Genomic DNA, 20883 nt, shown 5'->3' with positions numbered 1-20883 from the left:
CCACAGGAGTCAATGGGAAAGCAAAAATGGTTTTGATCCCTCGTGTCTGTAACTGCAATGCCCGAGCTCTCCTTGAGATGGTGCAGGTGACTCGCCCTGACCGGCTGCTGCTCTGTCAGGGACCAGGGACAGCAAAGGAAAGTGCTAATTACAGCCCTCGGCTCCTCAGTTTGCTGTTTATTTTCTTTTCAATTGTTTGGAACAAGTCTCTCAAAACTGGCAGCCGCTTCCAGCAACGTGCTGCTGCTCTAACAATCAGCTTTTCTTATTTGTCCCAATTCTGCTTTTCCTCATTTTTTCCCCCCTCCAAATCTGCCACCTCCACTATGGCATTATTTTGTTGACCTGTGATTTATGACTTTTTATAAAAAAATTGCGAAGGGCAGGAATAAAGAAATCTTGGATGAAAAAATCTGGAGAAAAAGCATATCAGAGGTGGAGTGAGGTATTTGGAGTAGTAGTAGGAAGAAAGGAAATTACTTGTTGAGCTTACTGAGGCAGCAAAACACTTGGGAAGAATTTGTGCTCTAAGCTTTAAAACAAAGCTAAACCTTATTTCTTTATTAAAATAATGCAAATATTCAGCAGTGGAAATTATTCTTTTCAAGCCCTTTTATTGTGATAATATCCCAGTCCTTGGTATGCTTCTATAAACTACAGACCCACCTGTAAACTTGTAATTTACTGACTCCCTCAAAACTTCCATCCTGTTTGTTGCCTCCATCCTCATCACCATCCTGTTATTTATAGCTGTAACAACATCCAACAAAACTGCCCCTTACCAGGAAAGCTTCCCTCCTTCTCCCTCTGCCTTCATTGGATCCTGCTCTGAACGGATCAGAGCAGACAAATGTAGCCACCCACCTCTAGGAGGAAAACTGAGCTGCAGCCCTGGTGAAACATAAAGTTTATTTGGGTAAAGTGACGCAAAAATTCTTAAAGAGCTCTTTGGCAGCAGATTATCTGGAAATCAGACCATGTGAGGGGGGCTGGTGTACAAAAACCTCACCAAGGTGCTGAGTTGCCCACAGGCTGAGTTCCCGAGGCTGAAGTCAATGTGGGTGAAGGTCCCTCGGGCTTGGATAACTCCAAGGGAAGCGCTTCGGACCGACCCCCAACACAGGTATTTTATAATTTTGTCTCTAACACAGTGATGTCTAAAGTACTTTAGGAAATTCAGACAGACTCTGAGACGGCTTCTCCTCAGAGCCAACCTCCTGCAGCAGCAGACGCTGGAGTTTCATTAACTTTCCTTCCTCGTTGCCTCTTTCAATTTCAGTTATAAAATCTGAAATACTAATGACAGGCTGAAACCTGAACTCTAGATTTTGTTCCTTCTTAAGGCAACTTTCAGGTCTTTGATTAATTTTTAAAACATGGGGAAAATGTGCATCTAACAAAGCTTTGGGGGGTGGAAAAAGATACACTGATTTTTGGGTTTCTTTGCTTTGATTTTTTAAAACTTTTAATGCTTTCTCTTGCTTTTCTGCTGTGACATGCTCTACTCTGTCATGTTCAGGCACTTGTCCAGCAGTTATGAATGTTGGGAGTCAAATGCCTGTGAGCAGAAAATGTTCCAACAATCTGAAATTAGGAGGTCTGGCAGTTCACACAACTGCATTACAAATGTAAAGCTATTCAAAATTTACAAAAAAACAATTAAACTCTAAGGAAAAATGAGGTAAAGCAGCAGAATCTGAAGGGGGGAGAAAAAGAAAAAAGTCAATGCAAGTTGTTATTTATTTTGAAAGGGTAAAGTGAGGTTTGTTAACCATATGAAGTTATATTTTAAAAGGTAAACTGTTCTGGCACAGTAAATTATCAAACTCAATGGGACAGATTTATTGTAAGTAATAAATCTGAGGAGCATGTCCTATGTATTTATAGTCAACCACGTTTACTGAGACCAACTGGCTTGCTGGGTTAGTTTGCTAAAAAATGTGGAAGTTTAAGTAAGGAATGTAATGTAACTGAATATAGGCAAGGACAACATGTTTTGACCTGTTAAGAAAGCCTGGGGGGAAAAGGATCATGCATTTAATGGATGTGGGTTCTTGAAAATGTTGTGGCATTTTTGTAATGTGGGTTGTCAGTTGTCAGACTTTTACCAGGGAAGGGCTCAAACACTTGGGCTGCATCTTCTGGTGCTTTTGATGGCGAATTGACCATAATTTTCTTGGAGAGTTCTTTGCAAAGTTGTTGTATAGCAAGGGACAGCTGTGGGTCCATTTGCTAATTGTACAGGGTGTGATGAATTTCAGACGGTCAAAGTAAGAAAAAATGCACTAAGAATAGAATTTAATAACCCCCCTAAATTATTCCCACACATGGAAAGAGCTTAAATACACTGCACATTTCCTGCTTTCCTCCATGGAAATATAAACTGCTGAGTTTTCACTGGTAACAGTATTAGAGCCTGAAAAGTTCTTTCTGTGTCCTGGTCTCCTTTCTGCTGCTCAGGTTTGAGCTCTTTTCCCAGCCTGTGTGTTTGCAGCTCCGTTGATCTGCATCTTGTAGAACTGTTACAACATAATTACAACATAACGAAGCCCATCTGTGGGACAAGTGTTTCATAAAGAACTTAAGGAGAACTTGGAGCCTGAATAAAGGGCTGTAACTTGGAGATAGCCATTAACAAGCCACCTTCAAAGAAACATCATCTGTTACTCAGGAATGGTGCTGTATTTATTTGGTGATGTTTGCTGTGTTACTGCTCTTCTTTCAAGCTTATATAAATAATTTGAGGAAGAATACAAAAGCAATATCTTCCCTCTAAGCTTATCTGTTTCCTTGCACTACACACAGACACTCTCAAGCCACAAAATGCATTTCCCCCTTCCTGTTCTTTAAATGACTGTCACCAATTTGGCAGCATTCCCACTAAAATACAATGTCTGCCTTCTCAACGAATTTTTAAAGGTAAAAATCTCCCTTTCCTGCAGACTTTTTAATTTCAGACTGAAACATGGATAAAATTGTGACACAAAACTCACAGCACAGGTTTATATTTCCCCAGTACTGTTGCTTTCAGAAGCACTGTTTTCCCATCTTACCTATATTTAGCCTTATCTGGGAATACAGGAGTTAACTGGAGAGAGCCCACTCCTTATGCCACTCTTTGGGAAACACTTTTGTTCACCCAGGAGGGCCATTGTCTCACCAGTACTACTTGCTGAGTACACTTGGACTCTGCTTTAGTATGTGAGCCAAGCCCTTGGAAACCTGCAAATATTCATATACAGGATCCATGGTCACCTACATACTGCAAATCTCCTGTGAAACACTCACATGTTAGTGCTGTGACGAAGCACCCAATGCAGTAACATTTAAAATCACCAGCACTGGGATCAGACCTGTTACAACTCACTGCAACATAAATTTCAGTGGGTTTTGATCACTCTATCAAAACTCAGTTCAACTAGAGAAGAATATCTCAAAAAAAACCCCTGAACAAATCAATGTTCAGTTGTTGAGGGATGTTGTAGATATCAGCTTAAATCTGCTTTGCACCTAACACCCCAATTCTGTGGCTACCAATTATATATGAACATCAGGCTTTGAAATCTGAAATGCAAACTGTCACACTTTCTGTGAGCTCGCCTGATGGAAACAAGATAATGGAAAAGGATATTTTAGGCATTAATTTTTTAATTAAATCAGTGTAACTGACCCACTCAAAATCAAAAAGCACTAATTTTTTTGCATGATGAACCTAAATATGACTCGTGTATGACATGAGTCCAGCACCTGGAAACACCCAGGTATGAGTCTGTCGGAGGGTCACGGCTCATATTTTGGCTCAGAGGTGAGAATGGTGCCTCCAGGTAAACAGCACAGCCTTCTCCTGCGTGGGATAAACGAGTTCTATCTCATTCGTAGTCATACAAACTTTTTGTTTGATATTCCAGATAAAAGTAATTTCCTTGGACTCTTTCCATTTATGTACAAGCCTGTGTGAACTGCAAGGTGTAACTGCAGTCAGGCAGATATGGAACTTCAACCATCTGAAATACTTAGTGATAAAAGAGAGATTTAGTTCAAGTTAACAGTTTGATTCTGTTTGCCAACACCCTGGGCTCACTCTTTGTCTTGAGGTTCCAAGTGCTTTAATTCCCTGCAGGTCCCTGCCTGTGAGCGGCCGGAGCAGTGGGAGGGACGGTGGGACTGTGAGTTCTGCTGCAGGAATGCGGCTGGAGCCCGGTCAGTGGCTGCTTCTCCACAAGCTTTGCTTTGTAAAATCAGCACGTGGAATAAGAACATAATTCACATGGAGCGAAATATACACAAATCCATGAATTTTGTGACTGTCGTGACTTGTGCAGTCAGGCACAGGGGGCTGGACAAGCCCTGGGAGCTGCCCAGGCACTGCAGCCACACCTCAAACACAGAAACCTTCAGGTGACTCGAGGCTTTAAGATTTGCCTCCTTGAAGCATCTGCTGTTTGCTGTATCTCAACCTCATTGCTTTACTCTCCCAGACACACTAAAAGTCATTTTCTCCTTTAAAAAAAAAAAAAAACAGCCGGAGAATCACTTTGTTTTAAAGTGCTGGAAGGATTTGTTTACTCTGCGGCAGAGCATTAAAGGCAAGGGATTCCCACACCTCCAGGAGAGGTCACTGCGTGCTCCAGAAATAAACAGGAGATGAGCCACCAGTTGTGCAAAAGGAAGCAGACCCCAGGCCAGGGATGCTCCTCGAGGATTGCTTTGCTAGAGGCAAAGGAGCCGAATTTGTGCATCAAGGCTTTTACATCATTTGTGTCACGCAGGGCTTTTACATCTACAGTGCTGGTTCAAGTTTAGCTCTGTGTGGGAGATAAATAAATATAATTTAATTAATATTTGGCTGATGTGAACTGCGTTGGTGGCTCCAGCCAAGCATGTACAAACACATGTCTTCAATTATCCATCTGGGTGTTTTCAACAAACAAGCAAAGCAGGGAATAGTTGTGGCAGACACGCTACATGTTCCAGGGTCACTCCTCTTTAGTCACTCTTTGCACAGGGAGGGTGCCATTCCCAGCCTGGCACCTTCCACGTGCTCTTGCATGGCACGGAAATACTGAGGTGAAAACTGCCCTGCAGAATAATCTCTGGGCAGAGCTACTGCAGGGAGACAAAGCACTCGGGGCCTCCCAAAGGAGCAAAGTCACGTCCACCAAACACAGATCAAAACAAAATGAAGGCAGAGATATCTGTCCTCTTCCTCTTTCTATCTTTGCTTTCTCTCCTGTAGCTAATTATGGGTGATAAGAAGCCAAGGTGCAAGTTATGTAAGAGCAACCTTTGCAACAGTTCAGACTGAAAATAGGCAATAAACTGCCATTTCTGAGATTGTTCACTGTCATCAGTCAAGCACCTGAACTACTGAGAGATCAGTAGATCAGCACAGAGAAATGGAGGCTGAAGTCAGCAAAATCCTTCACTATTACAGAAAATTTCCCTGGATGTCCTCCCTGCTGTCCTAGCATACTTCCCAACCCCAAGAGCTCCAGTTCTGCAGCTGTTCACTGTTTGTAGCTGTTACAGTTCCTTCAAGTATTTTTTTTCTTGAGCTGTAACAAATCAGGGGGAAAAGTACATTCTCCTGGAGTTTTTTACAGCGTAACAAAACCTTCTGATTCTGTAACTGTTCTGTTTTCATGTGCCAACCATGCCCCCATAAACACCACTGCATAGCCCTGGAGTCTGTCACTCCAGAGATTTCCCAGGATAACTGACAAGCTGTAGTTCTATTTCAGGAAATAAAATAGTTTCATCTCAAGCCCCTGAAAATTCACATGCCATTTTGCATCTTTGAGGCTCAAACTACTGAAAATTCTACATAAATATTTCAAATAATGTTCCATTTTATTTCCTGTGGTCAGCAGAAGACCAGAAGGAGCTTAGACCTGGATAGACAATGATCCTGATTGTCACAGATATTGTGACAAGAGCACCTCCCCTCAGTGAAGAAAGCACAGAGAAATATCTTTGTGCAGAAACAAAGGGCTTTGCAAACACAGTAGGCGTTTAAGCCTCAGGTATGGGAAAATCAGTCCCAAGAGATAATGCACTTGAATCAACATCCTTTACTGTTTTCCCATTTATGGATCAGAGGTGTAAAGTCCAGAAGGGCTCAGGTTACTTTTCCATATTCCTACCTTATATTTCATATGCTCTATACAAGGGGAGGATTGGCTGTGGCCTTTCCAAGCAGTTCTGTGTTGACACCAGTGGTGGTAGGACTGTTGCCACCTATATAAACTCTTTTGGGACATTTGGAAGGTTTTGAACTCCAAAGACATTCAGGTTTTCTGGTCCTGCAGGTAAAATGGAAACTCCTGTTCTTGATGTTTCAATCTTTGTGGATGATTAACTAATGGTAGCAAAGTACATGCTCCTGTAAAAATTCACATTAATGATGCATTCTTGCTTTGTGATAAAAAGGACATTGTTTGGGTAAAGACAGAAGGTAAACCTGGAGAATTAGAGATTTCTGCAAGTTATAAACAACACCTTCAAGTCACTTTATCTCGAGAACATCCTCCTGTTTGCTCTGCAGTTTGATAACTTTCCTTCTCTTTCTACTTGAACTGAGAAATGTTTGGAAGAGGTTTAACAAGTTGTCTTAGCAAAAGGCTCAAAACTGGGAAAAACTTGAGTTTTAATAGCACCGGTAATCAGCAAATTCTAGAAATAAGCAAGTAATATCCCTTCTCTGCTTTAGTTTTTCCTCCAGTTAAAAATGAAATAATGCTTATTCTTCTGCTAGGATGTGACAATAGTAGTTACTGTTGTAAAATGCTCTGAAAAGTTAAAAATAGATGTGATTGTAATAATTTAATCTGTGGTGGCATTTAATCTGTGGTGTAGATTGTGTGACTCTTTGCTGGCTATAAAGCAGGGTTACTACCCTGGGGAATTTACAGCACAGAGGATCAACTCCTGTGCTAAGGTTTTGTTGGGTAAAGGCAGCTGAGTATTTACATTATCTGAACAAATGAGCAGAAAACAAAGCATAACCTGCTGAATCACAACTCTTTTTCTGTTCTCTCTGTTCTGAAGGAAAAGTTACTTGTGTCACATTTTTTCTTTATTTCAGGATGGTTTATTTCCCTTGGATTCTGTTTTTAGCACATATGAAGAGGGCAGGTAAAGCCAGGGATTCTCCCAGTGCCTGTTTTTTTGCCCACTACCCTTCCTGGGGCTGGAACCACAGTGTCAGCAGATCCAAACAGAAGGAAAGATGCTTTTATCTGCCCAAGGAGTCAAATAAAACTGGGGACAGGTTTTGTCCTTTAGACTCACGTGTTAGTTCTTAATCAGAAGAATCAAATTGAAGTTTATGATCTTTTCTTCTTGCTATTAGTGTTGACTGAGCCTCAAGTGTTAGTTGATGCAAAACCAGTGAGATTTAAATACCTTTCTGAAGTTTCATTCAAGTCTTCTGGGTCTGCTGCTAAACATAGCAGACACTGTGGGATTCTCAAGAAAGGTAGTCATGAAATGTAATTTTTATATCCATGGTTATCTCATATTTCTTTAAATAATTCTTTTCCCTTCATACTGGGTGAATCTAGAAATTGCCACAGGATGAGTGGATCAGTCACAGCTTATGAAAATGAATGTCCAAGTCACACTAAATTCTGACCTCAGTTTGCAAACTGGGAGTCCCACAAGCTCCCTGGGTGTGAATCCAGTGTTCAGAGAACAGAAGACAGCAGGACTGTGACTGCCTGTGAGGTGTCCAACCCTCACCCGCCTGAGAGGGTGTAATGCAGGTACACCGACCTCTGCTGTGCAAGAGGATGATGGTTTCCTTCCTTTCTCTGGACAAAATCCTGAATGGATTATCAGCTCTGTGATTCACACTGCATGCTGTGATGGCTAATTACTTCTGATGGTATTTTAATCACAGAATCTGTCGCTGTAACTTGAAAGTTACCAGAATCATGGATTTGTAACTCTCTTTTAATTTCTTAGATGGTGCCTGTGCCTTCAATCTGATGGATTTAAGTATGGAAGAGGAATTCTAAAAGTGGTGGGAATAAAAGTGTGGGAAGACAAGCCACGAGGGGACTCTGTGCTGCTGCCTGTCTGCAAGTGATCAGAACAAATCCCAGAAAAAATGGAAAAACAGTCAACAAGCAATGAGACTGAGCCACTGACTTCCAAGAAAGATGTCTCAGACTGTAACAAAGGAGAAGACTGTAAAGAGAACAGACTTCTGGTCAGGAACCCTAAATCTGCCCTCCGGCTGGTGGAGGATGGCAATAAAGTCCATCCCAGCCAGGGGGGTAAAGGGGAGGCCGCTCAGATCTCAAATGGTTATTCAGCAGTTCAGAGCTCAGCCCCCTGCAATGGGATGGGAGAGGTGGAGGATACCCAGGGCACGGCCCCAGCAGCCACAACCACCACCACAACCACCACGTCCACCACCTGTGGAGCTGAAGGGCAGCAGCAGCTGATGGAGCTGGAAGACAGAGAGACCTGGAGTAAAAAAATTGACTTTCTCCTCTCTGTCATTGGATATGCAGTGGATCTGGGAAATGTGTGGAGATTTCCCTATATATGCTACCAAAACGGAGGAGGTCAGTGCCCAGCCCTGTTGGGTGTTTCTTAATGCTGAACTTCCTTGCTTATAAATGGATGACTCAGTGGCTTTTAAATTATCATGTGTACCAAATAACCAGAGGGAAATTACTTACTTTTTAAGCAGATTGGAAAACTTAAGCATTGGGATAGGATAACATTAAGACAAAAAAAAAACTAGTCAGCAGGATTTAAAAAATCAGTATACAATTAGAAGCTGAGAGCAAGCTATGTGCACAATCACACTCCAACAGGAAACATTCAATCCCTGTCCAAAGGAGTATTTTAAAGTCAGATAAACCAACATGTCAAAACCAACTCATGAGGAAGGCGAGGTCTTAGACTGGCATAAGAGACAAAATATAAATCTAAAATCTACTCAAGGAGATCTTGGAAAGGACTTTTGTCTCCTTGATGTAACAACGGCATTTTACTGGCTAAATAAATTATTTTATCTGCAGCCCATCTCACAGCTGTACCCATTGTAGCCAGTGGAGTCTTGGTGAATCCTACATGTACTCACTACAGAAATGTGAGAAATTTGGCCTGAGTGCTGCTTCTTGTTCACACAGCTAAATAGTTACTCTCACAAGAAATCCCACAGTAATTCAGTGTGGTGCACTGGCTACAGAGGGGATATGCATTTTCCCTGTGGGATAAAAGGAACTCCTGATTATGGAGTGCTGGTACTGTTGGAAGATAAGTCCTATGAAGAGTTACAATCATGTGCTTTCTCTCTTGCAGGAGCATTCCTCATTCCTTACACAATCATGGCCATCTTTGGAGGGATTCCCCTCTTCTATATGGAATTAGCACTAGGACAGTACCACAGGAATGGGTGTATTTCCATTTGGAGAAAAATATGTCCTATATTCAAAGGTAAAGAAGGGAAAGGGAGCTTTATGAACAACTGGAAAATTTTCCTATAAAGATGAAATTTCTGGGAAAAAAAGGAAAATCTCATAAAACTCTTAAGGCTTGTTCTACACAAGATTTTGGTTTTACAAAGAAAGCTTTCCTAAAACTCTATGTACATCTGCACGTGTGTGTACTGTTGTATACACCCATAATATGCAACTCTCAAATTGATTAGAGGCCAGTCCACTTCTCTGACCCAAGCCTGAAAATATAAATAAAAGGTAGGAAAAGGAGGTGTTCTATATGCTCATTTACTGTTGTTCCCAGTGTTATAGCTCTGGTCTTGTCTTTTTTGAGACTGCAAGATGTCTATTTCTAAATCCCAGAAATTTAGGAACAGATAAAAAAAATCTCTATAAGCATGTTCTGTCTTGTCTAATGATGTTTTAGTGGAATCAGAACCTGAGTGTTTCTGAAGTCACATGAAATTCCAGCATTGTAAACACCTGGGAGGGTATGGTTAAGTCCTGCAGAACTGCCCTAGAAAGTCACTAATGGTAGTTGATGTGATAACCAATTCCTTTTATTTTTGGCCTAAACTTTACACTGACTGCATGTAATTATTTCCTGCCTCACTAGGAATTGGCTTTGCCATCTGTATAGTAGATCTTTATGTAGCCTCCTACTACAACACCATCATGGCTTGGGCCTTTTACTACCTCATATCCTCCTTCACGGCGGAGCTGCCGTGGACCAGCTGCACAAATCCCTGGAACACAGGCAACTGCACCAACTACTTCAGCAAGGACAATGTCAGCTGGGCCGTGCACTCCGTCTCTCCCGCAGAAGAATTTTATACGTAAGTGCATGTAAGTGAGGATGGTGATAGGAGACAGTCTGGGGGAGCAGGGAGCAAGCTCCTCCTTGGAGGAGAGCAGGGCTTAATGTTAATGGTGCCTTCTTCTGAACCATTCAAATCACTGAATATTTGTGGGTTACGTAAGCTTAGGGTGTATGGGGGGAACTCAGCTGTCATCACTTATTATCCCCGACGTAACATCAACATCAAACTTTTAGCTAAAATAAAATAAATCTGAGATTACATGACTCCCAAGGCTACTTATCAAGGCCTCAGGATTCCTTGTAACGCTCACACCACGGTATGGGACTGTTCAAAGCAAACTTAGTGTAAGCATTTATTAAAAAAAAAAAATCTCTACTGTGTTTTTCTTTCCTCTTTCAGCCGCCAAGTTCTACAGGTGCACAGGTCTGAGGGGCTGGATGACCTGGGGGGCATCAGCTGGCAGCTGACCCTCTGCTTGTTGTTAATCTTCACCATTGTGTACTTCAGCATCTGGAAAGGGGTCAAAACATCTGGCAAGGTGAATGCAAAAGCAGGATAAATCGATTTGGTACAGGACAGTCTAGAGGCAGTTCTTAACAAGCCAATTAACTGTCAGGGAATTGTCTCAGTGTTCATGACAGGGATTATAGGCTGATTATTTGGGAATGCTGTAGAGTGATTGCTATTGTTATCCAAGTAATACATGACACCAGTAAGTTACACCCCTGTTCTCTGGGCAAGAACAGCCCTGCCAAGGAAAGCGGGTACAGACGTGCACACTGCCTGTCTGCAGACCTTCAGAGCAGCTCATGTGAAGATGTTATAAATCCTAAGAGATATAATACAAATATCTCATTCTTATTACCCCTGTTAAATTTCTACCCGTGGCAAATGCTGTGTTACCATTTTCCCTCACAGGTGGTTTGGGTGACTGCCACGTTCCCTTACATCATCCTCCTCATCCTGCTAGTGAGAGGTGCAACTCTGCCTGGGGCTTGGAGAGGTGTCCTCTACTACTTGAAACCTGACTGGCAGAAACTCCTGGCCACTGAGGTAAGACACAGGATCAAAGGGCAGAGATTTGCTTTCAGCCTATCTATGTGTATGTCAGCACACACATACTTCAGTGTCCAAAAGAGCATGATGGAACAGATGTCTCAGCATGGATTGAAAAGCCTGACTCCATGCTCTTGTTTAAACAGTCCTGCTATTCCTTCCATACTTATGAAGAACTTTAAAGATGAGAGTCCACCATCAGTGGCAGAATTCCCACACAGTGTGTGAATAGAATTAGCAATATGATTAGAAAGAAAACAAGTGACCAGTTTTTCATTAGAAAAATGGTGAGCAGGCTGTGGAGGAGGAATAAATCAGACAGGCCTGCATACACCTCCAAAATCTGGAAGGAAAGGAGGAATGAGGACAAGACTGAGTGAACCAACAAACCCCAGGCACTCCAGTATCTGATTCAGCCTTGAACTCCGTGGATGACAAATAGTCCATCAGGCTCAAGGCTGCACTTACTTCACTGCCTGTGAAAGTGTCTAGTGAGGAGGGTGATGGAAAAAAACCCAAAGCAATAAATACTACAAACACATAGATTAAAAATTTCTAATGTTTGCAAGTCTGGTGCTGCCCAGCTGATATGGAGAGTTTTGAATGAAGAGGAAATGAAAAGACACCAGTCTCTGATAAAGCAGCATCTCCAATAAGGACCCACATCTTCTGAAAAAGCAATAAAGGGCATTGATATTGTATTGGATGTATCTGGAGTGAGGACAGCAGATTGCAATCTGTGTGCTGGACGATGACAGAGCTCTGTCTGGGTGATACAGGATGGCCTCACACGATGGAAGAGAATATTAGAAATGAGTTGTAATGAACTCCATGTTTCAGTCAAAAGAGGATAAATGAATGAGGACTTTCACCTTCAGAAAGAGAACTGATATTGTACTTTAGAACATTACTCATTAGGGCTGTGGCCACTTCTCAAGTACAACAGGCTTTTCATAACAAGATCATCACACTTGCATCTGTCACGGCTACAACAAAGCTGAATTGAGTCCTAAGGGCCAGAACTGCACCCACACTGTCAAACGTATTTCCACAAATCCAGGAAAAATCTGGACAGTGTTCAGCTACTACTTACCCTGGAGGACACAAAGCCAAACATGGGACTACTCCACAGAGTTTGGAGTTTGGAGGAAGACAGAGTTTGGAGGAAGACTGCAAAATTATGGATAGAAAGTTCTCTGTACACATGTGCAAAACTTGTGTTAAGCTGATTATGAGGCAAATCACTGAATTAATCTAAGATGCTGCCAGAAGTGAAACTGCCACAACAGTGTAGAGATAAAAGAAGCACCCATAGGCACCAAAATTAGAGTAGATATTTACAGCTCCCACAGATCTATAATAATCATTCATATTTCAACATCTCTCCTAACAAAGTGTCAGTTAGACCAGGACTAGGACATAGGCAGAGCACTGAAAAACCCTTTTGGGGCCCTAAGTGATATTCTGAATATGCCAAACTCATTCAATCTGTTTCATGTCATTTTTTTCTTGATTTTCAATATTTTTCAGGTTTGGGTGGATGCAGCAGCTCAGATTTTTTTCTCCCTGGGACCAGGTTTTGGGGTCCTATTGGCTTATGCCAGCTACAACAAATTCCATAACAACTGCTACCAGTGAGTTCTACCTTATTCTAAAAGTAACATTGAGTTAAAAAATGTAACTGTGGGTTTTGATGAAATAGAAACACGGTGCTGGTGAAAGGCACTGAAATGTCAGACCTGTGTACATAGAAATGAGACAGAATGTAACAGAACAGAAATCCTAATTGCAAGAACCTGCAACCTAAAGCATTTCTCCTCTGTTGTGCCCACCTTAAATCATTTTCACCAATTACAGCAGAGGTCTAAAGTGTAGAAAACTGTGCCAACAAAATGGACTAAACCCCTGCCAAACCATCACACTGTAATTATTTAATCTTAGGAAATGACTTCATGTTCTTGAGCTGAAAGGCAATTTATAGTTGTTTCCTTGTTAAATCAAAAAACTCTATTTCTACCTCGTGAAATAAAATTCTCCATTCTTTAATATTCCTATAGTAATTCCTATTATTTTAAAACAGACAGCATTCAATCTAGTGTCAGACTAATGTTACAGCATCTGTTTGAAGAAGGAAAAGTAGTCATGGGTTGTTTTCTTTTTACTTTCTTTCAAACCTGCTGCTTGTTTTTTTCCCTGTATTCTCCTAGTTTTTCTAGGAGTCTGTCCAGACTGTTAACTCACCCCATCTGGTTGTAAATGACCCTTTGCAGCAGATGCACAGTCCCTGATGTGAGTTAGGTCTTCTGTTGCAGAGATGCTCTGGTTACCAGCACCGTGAACTGCGTGACCAGTTTCGTGTCTGGATTTGTCATCTTCACTGTGCTGGGATACATGGCTGAGATGAGGAACGAGGATGTGTCAGAGGTTGCCAAAGACACTGGTAGGTTAATGCTCTTACACACCTCAAACTGCTTCTAAGAAAGGATATATTTGTGTGTTACCTTCTAGATCGAGAACAGCCCAAGTGATGAGAAATATTTAGTATTGATTCAGGATACTGACTTTATGATAAGGGCACTGTTACCCAGTAGAGCTAAAAAATTAGCCCATAAATACAGCACATACAAGTCATATTGCAGCTTCACACACGTGGTGGTAACAGCCTGTGGGGAGCTCTCCCCTGGGAGATAACATGTTTCAGTGACCCAGCCTGCCCTCCCTGCAGCAGCACTGGCTGACAATTATCCCAATTCTCTGACACCAGGACCCAGCCTGCTCTTCATCACGTACGCCGAGGCCATTGCCAACATGCCAGCTTCCACCTTCTTCGCCATCATCTTCTTCCTGATGCTGCTCACGCTGGGATTAGACAGCACGGTGAGTAGTGGGGCTCTCAGACCCCCCATGTATGGCCTCACCCCCCCAGGCAGCACAGAGACAGAACTGCAAACACTGCACTGTCACTGGGGGGTTTCCAGCAGGATTGGCAACTCCCGGTGCCTTCTGTAAGACAGCAACTATTACACCAATTTTTGCCTAAATATAATTAAATGATTTGTCACTGTCATACTGTGACAACTCCTAACAGACCCAGAAACAGAACCAAAGCACTTGATTCACAAACCCCTGGTTGAATGCAGCCTTCCAGGCTCCTTCTCACTTGTAAACCTACAAAGCAATTATTAAATTCCGGAAGTTTTTCTCACAAATTGGATTTAAAAGGTGGGAACTGGAGGTGGGAACTCTCAGTGGCCCTGTGAGGAGGGGATACACTAAAAGCTTATCACGCGAGCCTGGTTTTACAGATGGAGAATCAGCTTCTTCCAGCAAGGCTGAGCTCAGCCAATTTAATGATCTTGGTTCTACTAAATCACCACCCACTTGCCCCCACCCGAGTGCCTGTAACACAGAACTGCCTCTGGATGACAGTCCATTCCTGCAGATACTTGAACACTAAATCCTCACCCTAAAGAGCTGTAAAGAGCTTTCTGAGGAGAGACTTGTCTAAACAGCAGCCACACCACCTCTAGAGCAGAACAAAGCCCCAGTGTTTCCGTGCTGTAAAGCTCCTTTAAGTACTGAAACACACTTTCAAGCAGGTAACACTGCCCTCTATTTTCCAGTGATTTTTCCATGCTTTTCAGTTTGCAGGACTAGAGGGAGTGATTACTGGAGTACTGGATGAATTCCCACATGTCTGGGGCAAACGCAGGGAATTGTTCGTCCTTGGCCTGATCACTGTTTGCTTTTTGGGGTCACTGGCAACCCTGACATTTGTGAGTATTTCACCCACTCCCAGCCCTCCTCACTGGCAGTTTCCTGCAAATGACATCTTGGAGAGGGTAGTATTTTTTCAAGAGAGTTTCAAGACATCAGATTAAATCTCCAGCCTGTGATCTTCATACATTAGAAATCTGTTACTTGGAATAAATGTGAACACTATTTCACTAGGAAATGTGTTGCAAAATGATCCTCCTGCAACACATCATAAATGACACGGCTGCTCCAGCTGCTGCATCAGTCAGCAGACAGCCCTCCACATTTCGTATGTGGTTTACTTCCTGTTCCCAGAAACTCCATGTTTAAAAATAACACGAATTTTTATAATTTCCCCGATGTTTAAAATGTATTTTGAATTACAAAAATTATCAAAAATGATCCGCTAGAAAATGCTGTAGCTGACTGTTGCAGTTCTCCAAAAACTTCTAGTAAGGAATTTCCTGGATATCCCAGAAATCATTAGTCACACCAAAGAGTCCCTGTGGGGCTTGTGGATTTCATTCTCACAATAAGAATTTTTTGAATAATGAGTGTAATGACCATAAGGGAAAAAGAAAAAAATACTTGGCTTTCCTGTCATGTTTCGCTCCACTTGCTCATTTATGTGTAACTTCCTTCTCATTTAAAGTGTTTGCTCTACAAGGATGATTAGTCCCTCCCCAAGGGGTCTCCTCCTTCATGATTCTAGACTCCAAATGGGAAGAAAGCAAAGCAACACTTTATTTCTTTTCTGTTCAGTTGCTATAACTCATGGTGGAGAAAGATGCCATCATAGAAGGCAGGCAAAAGCCATCCTGCCAACCACCACCAAACCCCATTTTGTTCAGTAAAATCCAGGTAGAACTGCCAGCAGGTTTTAGCTTTTCTGCATGGCAACCCCCCTGGTGAGGGATGTGCACAGAGAGCAAGCAGATCACCAAGGACTTCCCTGGCAGGAACTGCCACAAAGGGACAGAACTGAGTGAATTTCCCACCCGAGAATAAGCAGGATTTCCATCCCTGGATCCCTGCGACACTGACAATTCGATGTCCTTTCCAGGGGGGAGCGTATGTGGTAAAGCTGTTTGAGGAATATGCCACTGGTCCTGCTGTCCTGACTGTCGTGTTCCTGGAAGCAATTGCTGTGTCCTGGTTCTATGGTAGGTCTACAAACACTCCTGAGCTTCTGCAGTGCAGCATTTCCTCAGTTTCTGCAGACAAAGATCAATGATGTCTCCAGAAAAAGTTCACAAAACCTTTTTACAAACTCACTGATTACTAAATCCGTGAGAATTAATATTGTTCTCTGAGAGAAGTACAGAGACATCTAAAAGTAACAGGAGATAGAATTCAGACCAAAGAAGGATTTAATATAATTAAGAGTTATAGGAACAAAACAGTCTTTGGTGCTGGATTCTGGATTTACTTGCTTGGCATAAAAAATGCTGAACATCTACTTAGGGAAAACTTAGATCTGCTGTCACCCCTCTCCTCCCACTTGTCTCCACAGGCATCACCCAGTTCTGCAACGATGTGAAGGAAATGCTGGGCTCTGCCCCAGGCTGGTACTGGCGAGTTTGCTGGGTCGCAATTAGTCCCCTCTTCCTTCTGGTGAGTTTTCTTTGGAGCTTTTTCTCTCCAGCACAAGAAAATTACCACTGAGCAAAGCAGTTCCTTAGACTCCTAAAAGCTAAATTCTGGAATTTTCTTGTGAAATTCTTCAGTAATAATTTTTGTTGAACTAAAAAGGCTCAATTAATGATAATGCCAATGCAATGCTGCAAGGTCTTGTTACTAAATCAAGATTTTAAGGATTTCTGTAGGTGAGTTAGCTAACTACGTCTGGGTTCTGAATAACTTTCCTCCTTCCCTCTGCTGAGCAAACTTACTTTGTTTTGTTGCTTTATGTTTATCTCAGCAAAATGAAGTAATAAAAGCAGATGAAACACACTGCCAGAGGAGGAAAACCAAGATCAGTAAATACACTGTCTCAGCAACCGCTGACCGACAACTTCAGAATATTCCACTTAAATTTTACAGCAGTTAATTACAACCCTTATAAATCTATAATTCAGAATGGGAAATACTGCCCACATATTTGACTTGGCAGTATTATTGATAACATTTAAACATAAAGTGTTCATTTCCTGATTCAAAATTAGTTCACGGTGTCTTTTATTCTGACTGGCCTTAGTGGGAGCAGAGCAGGTCAAGATGGAATTTATGAAGCACAGAATGTAGATTTAAGACCTGCAGAGTGAATTCAAAGCACTTATAATGATCAAGGCATAATTAACAGACTTTCATTTTATTACTCCTAGAAAAAGAAGGGATGAAGAGGCTATAAATAAAAATGTGACACCACGGTAATTTTGATAGAACTGTTCTCTTTGTGATCCTAAACCAGCAAAATAAACAGAGGCACAGAGCTCTGGGGATGTGGTTACCAGGCAGAGCTATCTGCATTCCCTGTGGGAACTAACCCAAAATAAGGAAAGCTCAGAAGGAATGATGTAATTTCTATATGGAAATTTTCCTGGTAATCTTGAGCTTCTGATGATACTTTGGAAAAAACAGAGATCCTTCTGAAGATATTCACAAATATTATTCCTGTGATATTCAACTAAAAGTATTTGTTGCTTTATAGGACATTTTTCAGCCATGAATGATATGCTCAGGAAAATGATGCAACAGCATTAACCAAGCTGACATTTCTTTCTTTTCCTATATTGACAGAGAGCAGTGCAGTGTGGAGAGAATCTGCTTTGGAAAGCATCAGTTTGGTCTTTGTTTTGTGGTTTGTTGTTGGTTTTTTCTTTTTAAAATCCATAGTAATGTAATTCAGGATTTTTTCAGGGTCAACATATGTTGAGTCCTACTAATTTATTTATTTCAGTGCTAGGCAGGAACACAGAATTCCCCAGTGTGTGTGTGCCACCAAAATCCACTTATTCATACTTCATTCTTTCTCTTTTTCAGTTTGTCACTTGCAGCTTTCTGTCCAACCCTCCTGAGCTGAGGCTTTTTGAATATGATTATCCCTACTGGACCACAGTGGTGGGTTATTGCATAGGAACCTCCTCTGTCATCTTCATTCCAATCTACATGGTTTATCGGCTGATCATCACCCCAGGAACACTTAAGGAGGTATCCAAGATGCTCTGTCACTTCTATTTGCTGTTAGAAAGGAGGTGATTCCCATAAATATTATGAGTAGGTTTTTCTAGGGACTGATGACCTGGGATTTGGCTGTTCTGTTCCTGACCAGCTGAATGCTAATTGACTTCTGCCCATTCTGAGGGATTCAAAAGTCTCCCCAGGTCTTACAGAGGCTACTGAGATATTCTTATAAATATTATATCATGTAATTTTTTTAAGCTCTGCTGAACTAGAGGCTCTTCCTAGAAATCACCCCAGACACTGTCACATAAAGAGGCAGTGAAAGGCTGGTTCCCTTGGGTATATATGTAAGAAAGGCTTCTTTTTCTCTCCCCAAAGATAAGATTTCTCTGCCATAAACCTGTGGCAGCCTGTGATGACAATTTTGGGATTTACTGTAAGTTCAAAAAAAAACCAGTTCATAAAGAACATGTTCAGTTGACTCAGGGTATCCAAGTAAACTGCAAAGTCCTAAAGCACCAATACAACAACTGCTAAGCTTTGATTTCAATTATGTTACAAATAATTAAAAAAACTCACTGTGTACTTCTATAGCACTTTACACCTTCATAGTGCTGAAATAACAGAGGCCTGAAGTAATAAGTGGTAGCAGTTCAAGAGCAGTTCAAGTAGTTAAGTAGTTCAGTAGTTAAGTAGTTCAAGAGGTGTAACTCAAAGTCGTATTTTATTATAAATCTCTTTCTAAATGGCTGTCATGTTTTACCTCTAAAATTAATCAATTTCTAATATTGATTGCTTTCCAACAGCGTATTCTGAAAAGCATCACTCCAGAAACAGCTACAGAAATTCCCTTTGGAGACATCCGCATGAATGCAGTATAAACCACCCTGGGTTTGGGGGGACAGAGGGGAGCACAGGATGTCCCTTTCCCCACACTCCCCCCGCCGAAGAATCCCCTTTCCAGCTGAGACAACAGAGGAGTTTTCCATGGAGGCTGCAGCACCGACAACAGGCGTCTGGGAATGTGATGCCTCCAGCAATTCAACCAAACCTCCTGTGCACTTCCAACCAGGCTGAACTGAGAACTCCCTCCCTCTGGAACACGAGGACGCCTGTGTGCATGGGAACGTCCCTGCTCCACCTGTGGGCACCGGGTGACTGCAGCAGCCCCTCCAGGACGGGTGGGATTAGGTGTGAACCCCAGTCTGTGGCAGTGCTCCCGTTCCTTCCTCAGTGTGGTCGTTCGTCCTGGGCAATGTCGTATTCGCTTTAAGGTCCTAATTGCTTCAACTACATGGAAAAATGCAGAACTACTTCTGATAGCCATACATCACTCGAGCAACACAGGGTTTTATAAACTAAGAATAAAATAATAGTCAATCCCCGAGGTTTGTAGTGGAGGAGACAGAGGGAGAGGAAACAATCCTGAGCAGCACTACACACAGCTCTGCACACATCAGCACCGGCCTCCTTCTCATTCCCTGCGTTTTGTAGGTGGTAACAATTTCTACTGTTTCTTGCATCATAAATACTGCAAAAGCAATTTTTGTGATGTTTTAGGCTTCACTTTCCTTTAGACCAAGTGGTTGAAATACTGAGAAACTGACTTCATTTACCTGTATCATTGCTTTTTTTCTTCCTTTCACATATCTGCCTGAAAACATGTAAAATAACCAATATTTATCAGGTAGCTCAACAAGTAGCCATAAATTAAACATCAGTTTTGTACAAAACCCACTTATGTTGATACCAAATGGGCTGCACTGCAATTACAAATGTCTGAGGCAAAAATTTCCTTCTCTTCAGCTCGCCTTCCACTCATCTATCACACGAGTATATCCTACCCTCTGTTCTGAACAGTGAAAGGAAGTTATGAAACTGGTAAATTAGGACCATCTTTGCCTTTTAAAGAGAATTAAACTGGAGTTTTAGCTGTACAGAACTAAGTATTCCCTCCAACTTGTACATGATGCGCCTGTATTAATTTATGCAGCTGTTTAGTTACAAGTGTTGCAAGCTGATTGTAAGTCATCAGTATGTGCCTTGTACTGTAAACTGTTATTGTAATAAATTTAATATTCATAAACCATCTGTAGACGTCTCTTGTGCCTCTCTCTTATGGGAAGAACAAAGATAAAATCTCACTTGTAAGTAAAAGCAGAGTATGTAGTCGAGTTTACAATATCAACAAGGCCTCTGACAAAAAGCAGAGGATTCCCTGCAGTGTTTGAACCCTGGCCCACAGCTGAACACTCTTTCATTCCATTCCAGCAGAAGAACCAATGCTCATTACATTTGTTTAGACAAAAGAGCAAAACCAAACTCCTCCACACTTGGAGCAAGTGCTCAGCTGCTTGATTAGCTTACATATGAAACTCATTCAAGTCTCTGTAAACCGGCAGGATTTGCATTTCATTTTACTCACATTTTGTCTCATTACGAAGTTAGCTGAGCTAATTATTGGGGAAACACCCATCTCAAAACCTTTTTATGGAAGTTCACCTCACTCCAGCATGAAAGTGATAATTTTACTACAAAACAAAGCAAAAGAAACCTTTGTGGAAAGCGCTGAAAATATATTCTAAAAGCTACAGCCACTGTCAGATATCCTGCTCACCCGGTCTGGAAGTAACTCTATGCTCAATTCTGAACCTTTGAACAGAAGATTGACA

The 20883-nt window shown here is 41.7% G+C and overlaps 1 protein-coding gene across 1 annotated transcript; it reads left to right on the top strand.

Annotated features, from left to right (window-relative positions):
• The first annotated feature begins 756 nt into the window (after positions 1-756).
• SLC6A4 (solute carrier family 6 member 4) lies at positions 757-20302 on the top strand. Its single transcript, XM_027660357.1, has 14 exons — positions 757-1123; positions 7966-8573; positions 9319-9453; positions 10072-10291; positions 10676-10814; positions 11195-11329; positions 12863-12966; positions 13645-13772; positions 14097-14209; positions 14977-15108; positions 16152-16251; positions 16602-16702; positions 18071-18238; positions 19018-20302. The coding sequence occupies exons 2-14, from the start codon at positions 8111-8113 to the stop codon at positions 19090-19092; spliced, it is 2013 nt and encodes a 670-aa protein (XP_027516158.1). The 5' UTR covers positions 757-1123; positions 7966-8110; the 3' UTR covers positions 19093-20302.
• Positions 20303-20883: the final 581 nt, after the last annotated feature.

The sequence above is a fragment of the Corapipo altera genome, unplaced genomic scaffold (assembly GCF_003945725.1).
Source record: "Corapipo altera isolate COAL_440 unplaced genomic scaffold, ASM394572v1 271, whole genome shotgun sequence".
Lineage (NCBI taxonomy): Eukaryota > Metazoa > Chordata > Aves > Passeriformes > Pipridae > Corapipo > Corapipo altera.
The sequence above is the reverse complement of the archived record's forward strand: the minus strand, read 5'-3'. Positions and strand labels throughout refer to the sequence as shown.